Below are 5,622 nucleotides of genomic sequence, written 5' to 3'. Positions count from 1 at the left end.
TAGATGATTTAGCTTCAGTTCTTAATAGCAAAAGGCCCGGCCAGACGTATTGTCTTTAAATGCTATTTATAGCCGAGCCGGATGGGTGAATAGTTTACTTTGATATCTTCCATAAATATTTATTGTCCGGGGAATCACACAGGACTTCAGCTATTCTATTATAAGAAATGGAAGGAAGTGGAGATTTATGGCAGATGGGCCATGCTAGAAACCGAATACTTTGAAATGAATAACCCCCGAGCCTTAATGAGGTTACGGAGCATTCAAGTTTCTCTTGAGGTACACTACGAGTCAAAAGTCTGGGCACACCTTCTCGTTCAATTCAAGGGGAAGGTGTGTCTAAACTTTTGACTGGTAGTCTACATAGGGCGTATTACAGGAGATCACTGTGGAGTGGTGGTACTGACTGAAAAGAAAAATCTTTTTCTATAATTACCCTTGAGAGTGTGTGCATGAATGCATGAGGCTGCGTGGATGAGCTCTGCTTCGGGCTTGTTGCACGCGTATATTTCCCCACGATTACATTATAAATGCTGAAAGATTACCAGACAATACTTCTGAAAGCTAATGATTCCCATTCTGTGGACCTGCAGCGTCCCCCTCCGCTAAACATGCTTCTAATGAACCTGCCACTGCAGAGTTTGCCGCTCCGCGATTGCTTCCTTCCTGATTCAAGGCTTTGCTGGAGATAGGTCTGGAGTGTCTTGCACCAGATAAGGAGAGAGGACAGGAGCATTAGCGAGGAGTGGAAGAGCGGGCCGGAGATAAAGTGAAAGTGACTGAGAGAAAGTGGAGAAACAAGCTAAGCCTGTTTTTTTGTTGTTGTTGTTGTTTTAATCAGGAAAACGAGGACAACTTGGACAACTCTTAAAGCCAACTTGTAGGCACCCAAGTAGTTGAAGAAGTTAAAATCCAAACTTTTGGAGTTTGTTAATTATCAAAAGTATCACACATTGCAGTCATTTGCTTAAAACAGCAGCATCAAGGTACGGAAATGGAAGAATTCGTCAACAAATTCTCTGTTTGATCAAAGGATGTTAATAAAAAAAAATATAATAATGTAAAAAAAATACATACTTTACATACAAAATACACAAACATGAGTGCAGAAGTGATAAACTTTGTCAACAGAACACATCAAAATCACAAAATGCTTATAAGGCATCACATACGTGCCACTTAGTGTTTTTCCTCATAATCAGCCCGGTCATCATTTTTAAGCATAAACAAATACACGTTAGTTTCACTTCAGGGTTCATCCGTGAGAGTTCCTGGGAGCAGGTGTCAGACGCCTATGCGAGAGGAAGCGATGCGAAAATATCTGTGCCGTCTCATGCGCCGGCCTTTTCCTTGGTCTGCGCGCTGCTTTCCTCCTGGAACAAAGAAGAGTAAGGGGTAATTAGTGAACACGTAGCTGTTCATTTTCTTGATTATTGCTTTTCAATACCCAGTTATGACATAATGACCGGCTTTAGTGCATGAAAAGTTCAGAGGAAACCTTTCAACCCGACTTCAGACTAATGGTTACTCCAGAAGCCCCATAATGAAATCAGCTGAGTGTAATTTGGTCTCCTCCCAATTCCCCCTCAGACTTTCTCAATCTTCTCCAAACCAGTAAGTGGGTCTGAGTGGCGATCCAAATACTGTCATTATTGAATAAAGGGACTCATATTATCGTCTTCCGTTAAAGGCTTCCCTGCGGGATGTGAGACTTTCACCGCTAACTGCCCACACACCTTTGACGCACACGTCCATGCAGCTCTGCCGCGACACAAAGTTGTTGCTGCTCCCTCCGCAGCCCGAGTACACGAACTCCTCGCACATCTTGGTGGCGGTGTTGTAGTAAAACCGAGTTATGGAGGCTGAGCATTTCCCTTTGTCTAGACGGTCCAGACAAAGCACAGGAACAGCTGCGAAGTAAAGCACATGACAATGAGGCCACCAATTATATACTTGGAGAGGACCTTTTCTTTTTAATTTCAGTGGCTTTCTTATAACTGGAATGTCTTTAATGTCCACTCCCTCTGGGACCAGATGCCACTGAGGATTATTTCAGACTTGAAAAAGTTTCTACTAACTTTTGTGCGGACTGCAGTAGTCCATGCAAGAGGTGAGTTCTTGGAAGCGGTTGGAGTTCCCCTGGCAGCCACCGTAGTAAAAGGGCTCACACTGCATGGTAGTCATGTTGAAGAAATAGCGGGGGAAGAGGGCACGGCAGGGTCCCTCCTCTTTAGGAAACCTGCAGATTGTGGGGATCTCTGTGGAGAGGAATGAAAAAAATAGATCAGACTTTCTTTCTTTCTTTTTTTTTTTTTACCAGTTTTTACTCTAGGCCACACTTTTATGTACAAAAAAGAGGAGTACTTCTCCTAATACATATCCAATAATTTCACATGAAATATCAAATACGGTTAATGACCGCACCCCAACCAAGGTGTGTGCTCATCAAACTGAAGACTTACTTGGGATTCTGAAACATGTCTTGTGGCACTCCTCATAGGTCCCGAAGTTATTTGCATTCCCCATGCAGCCCCCATAGGAGAAAAGCTCGCATTTCTGGGTGATAGTATTGTAGTAATAGCGCTGGATATCAGCCTTGCAAAGTCCCTCTTCCATTGGAAGGAGGCACACGTCTGAAAGCAGGAATAAGATTGTTACTGAAGTCATATCGTCACAGAAGTCCACGGTGTAACCATTGCTTAACACGCTGCAAACTCCATCTATAGCGTCCTTTACGCACGGCGGTCACATGACGGCCGGCGTTTAAACATCGTTTTAAATAGTTCGGAGAGTTATTAAGTAGGAGAAAAAAGAAAAAAGAAAGTATGACAAACTGAGGTTACCTTTAGGTTTCAACGCCAACACGCTGTAAAACGACAAAGCGATTGCAAATAGCGCGAAGGTATAAAACTCCATTGTGTAAGTTTTGGTCGAACTCCAGTCTTTTCCGCTCTGAAAACCATCCCAGTCAGGTCCAGCTTTATAGCAACAGTTGGCTCGGGAAATTCAGGGGCGGGGATGTGATGACTCATTTCCATCGTACAGTGTGTTGATTAAAGTAAGTGATGAATTGATTAATGACATCACAAAGGATGTTTTATTACACTATAAAATTTTGCGTAAAGCATTGTTAGTATTGTGACTAACCAATCTGAGGTAGCAAGTTGAATTCTCTCTGCATGGTTACATAAAGAAATGCTGTCACAAGGTAATGACGGTGTTACAGTAATCACAGAGTATCTCAGTAAATTTCCCACCCAAAGGGAAAGAGAGAAAAGGTATGGTGCTCCAAGGGAGAAATTCTGTTGTGAAACATCCTGAGCCACCACTCACCATTCTGACTGGATCTGAGTCCTCACACACACTCACTCACTCAGACATGGTTTCACTCGAAGCACTGTCACCCGCTTTTCCCAGCTTGTGTCTTATCATTTGTTTTGGTTAATGATAGCAGCTACCCAACACTCTTCCAAGGCAACAGTAATCTCTTGCTCCACTAGGTCTTTATTAGGCCTGAAAACAGCATCGCCTGAAAACTCATGAGACGTTTGTTTCACTGGGGAAAAGTGCCGTGCAGTCATGTTTGAAGCAATGATGGGTCTCCACCTTGACAGGTGGAGGCTAAACACAGATTAGCCGTCTCATCAAAATGACCTGATAAGCGAAGCACCACCCCTTAACCCACATCTGACTTTCTGAAAACACGTAGAGGAAAAAAAAAAGGACAAAAACAAATGTAATCTGTAATATACAGTAAATACACCTCCTTGTTTTAACATCAAAAGAGCCCAAACAGAAACCTATGTGGTCCGACCCCCCACTTTGATAGCGTACTCGATGTGACCATTTCAGTGGGGCCTTGTTTTAATCAGATTAGCAGATTACTTTATAACCCAGATTGAGGGAGAGGAGAGGGATTCTTCAGCGGGATATCGGGGGTGAAGGACTGCTCCCTGTAAGCATACGTGAGTACATCTCTATTCTTACAGCTCGGCTGGTCAAGTTTAAATGAAAATCTTTGAAGATAACGTCTCTGTTCGGTGACAGTGAATTTGGGAAAAAAATGCTGAATCTTCTTCTTTTTAACAGAGAATGCCGGTCATAAATGTGGAGGAGCTGACGGACAAGGACAAGGCTGTAATGGAAGTAGATCAGCTTAAAGTTGAAGTGAAACTTGAGAGGTGGTTGGTAAGTCCTTTGCAACGAGAGCACCAAAAATATCTTCTTATCATGTTTAAGCGTGATTATATGAACTATAATTTACCGCATTATTTAAAACAGAAATTAACATTTTGACACCTTCGGCTGTTTGTTTCAGACATCTAAATGCTGCGAGGAAATCAAGGAATACATTCAAGCCGGAGTGGAGGAGGACATCCTTGTCAAAGGCATTGCAGAGGAGAAGAACCCCTTCAAGGAGAAAGGTGGCTGTGTCATCTGCTAGACTGGACCTGAGGAGCTTTTCATATCTCAGATTAGCACCCAAGGACATTCTCCCTCCCCTTATGAAATGGATTTGCAGATCGAAAAGGCTAGGAGGAGACAATAAAGAAAGAATTTATAAAACGGCACAAGCTCCGATGTAAACAATACAGCATCTTCTGGTCAGATTTGTAGCCTTACCGTACGATTTTATTCTTCGGAAAGATGCAGTAAATAAAAAGTTGTATTTGGCAATGGTTATATAAAGCTTCTTCTGTGGTGTACATAGTCTGAGCAAATGGGCCCATCTGTTGTTTCATACAAGGAAGCAACTGTCATTAAAAGTGCATGTTTATAACTCAGCCTGTCTCCGTGCTTCACTGCTGGTTTCAAGGTGAGGTGGCGAACACATGTAGATCCTCATAAACTTTCAGCCTTACAGAGTTATTGTAGGATGTCAGAAAACTGTTTTACTTTTGTGAAAAAATTTAAAAAAAAAAATATTTTCATGGAGAAAATCAAGATTAATGAATTTGACATGTATGGTTCCTTGCCCTTAAGTGGTAAACCATAAACGTGTATGTAGATCATTAGAACATAAGTGCTGATTCAGGCACTTGTCAATGTACACATTAGCACATCAGACAACATTAGGCAACTTCATCGTATAAATAAAGGAGTTACACTCAGTGCTCATGCAGAGGTGGACCTAGTAGACCACACTTGACCGTGATTTGACCTGAGTGAATGTTTCCTTGATCCTTCTCTGATTGGCTGAGTGAAAACCGCAAGTCTTTAGGTGATGAGTAACATTTCGTAAGATAAATTGTGTCACATTGTGACACATTTTTTTTGACAGAACAGTGTGTTAATTACTGTAGTATTATTCAACCTGCTTATAAGAATGTTTAAATGGTTTCAAAAGTAACCAAAAGTGAAAGTGGTTTAAAAAAAAAGTACTGTAAAGGTATTTTTGGTTACTTAAAATAAAAAAAATTTAAAAAAATCCAGTGTTTCAAAAGAAAATAGAAAAATCTGAAACGTGTTTATCTAGTGACACAACCGCCGCTTTAAATAGAGAGTCAAACATTACTAATATTTAAATTTCCCAGTGGGATTAATGTTTGATAGGTGGAGAAGCCCCTTGGGCGCCCTGTCCCCCTCCAGCCGGGTTACAGGAAGAGGTACAGTACGCGCATG

The 5,622-nt window shown here is 41.6% G+C and overlaps 1 protein-coding gene across 1 annotated transcript; it reads right to left on the bottom strand.

The window, feature by feature from the left end:
• Window positions 1-811: 811 nt before the first annotated feature.
• Window positions 812-3,010, bottom strand: tfpi2 (tissue factor pathway inhibitor 2). The gene is made up of 5 exons (XM_047604781.1): window positions 2,844-3,010; window positions 2,463-2,633; window positions 2,079-2,258; window positions 1,737-1,910; window positions 812-1,373 (listed from the first exon to the last, which is right to left on the bottom strand). The coding sequence occupies exons 1-5, from the start codon at window positions 2,914-2,916 to the stop codon at window positions 1,285-1,287; spliced, it is 687 nt and encodes a 228-aa protein (XP_047460737.1). The 5' UTR covers window positions 2,917-3,010; the 3' UTR covers window positions 812-1,284.
• Between the last annotated feature and the right edge of the window lie 2,612 nt (window positions 3,011-5,622).

The sequence above is a fragment of the Mugil cephalus genome, chromosome 14, assembly GCF_022458985.1.
Source record: "Mugil cephalus isolate CIBA_MC_2020 chromosome 14, CIBA_Mcephalus_1.1, whole genome shotgun sequence".
Classification (NCBI taxonomy): domain Eukaryota; kingdom Metazoa; phylum Chordata; class Actinopteri; order Mugiliformes; family Mugilidae; genus Mugil; species Mugil cephalus.
This window is presented reverse-complemented; position numbering and strand designations above follow the sequence as displayed.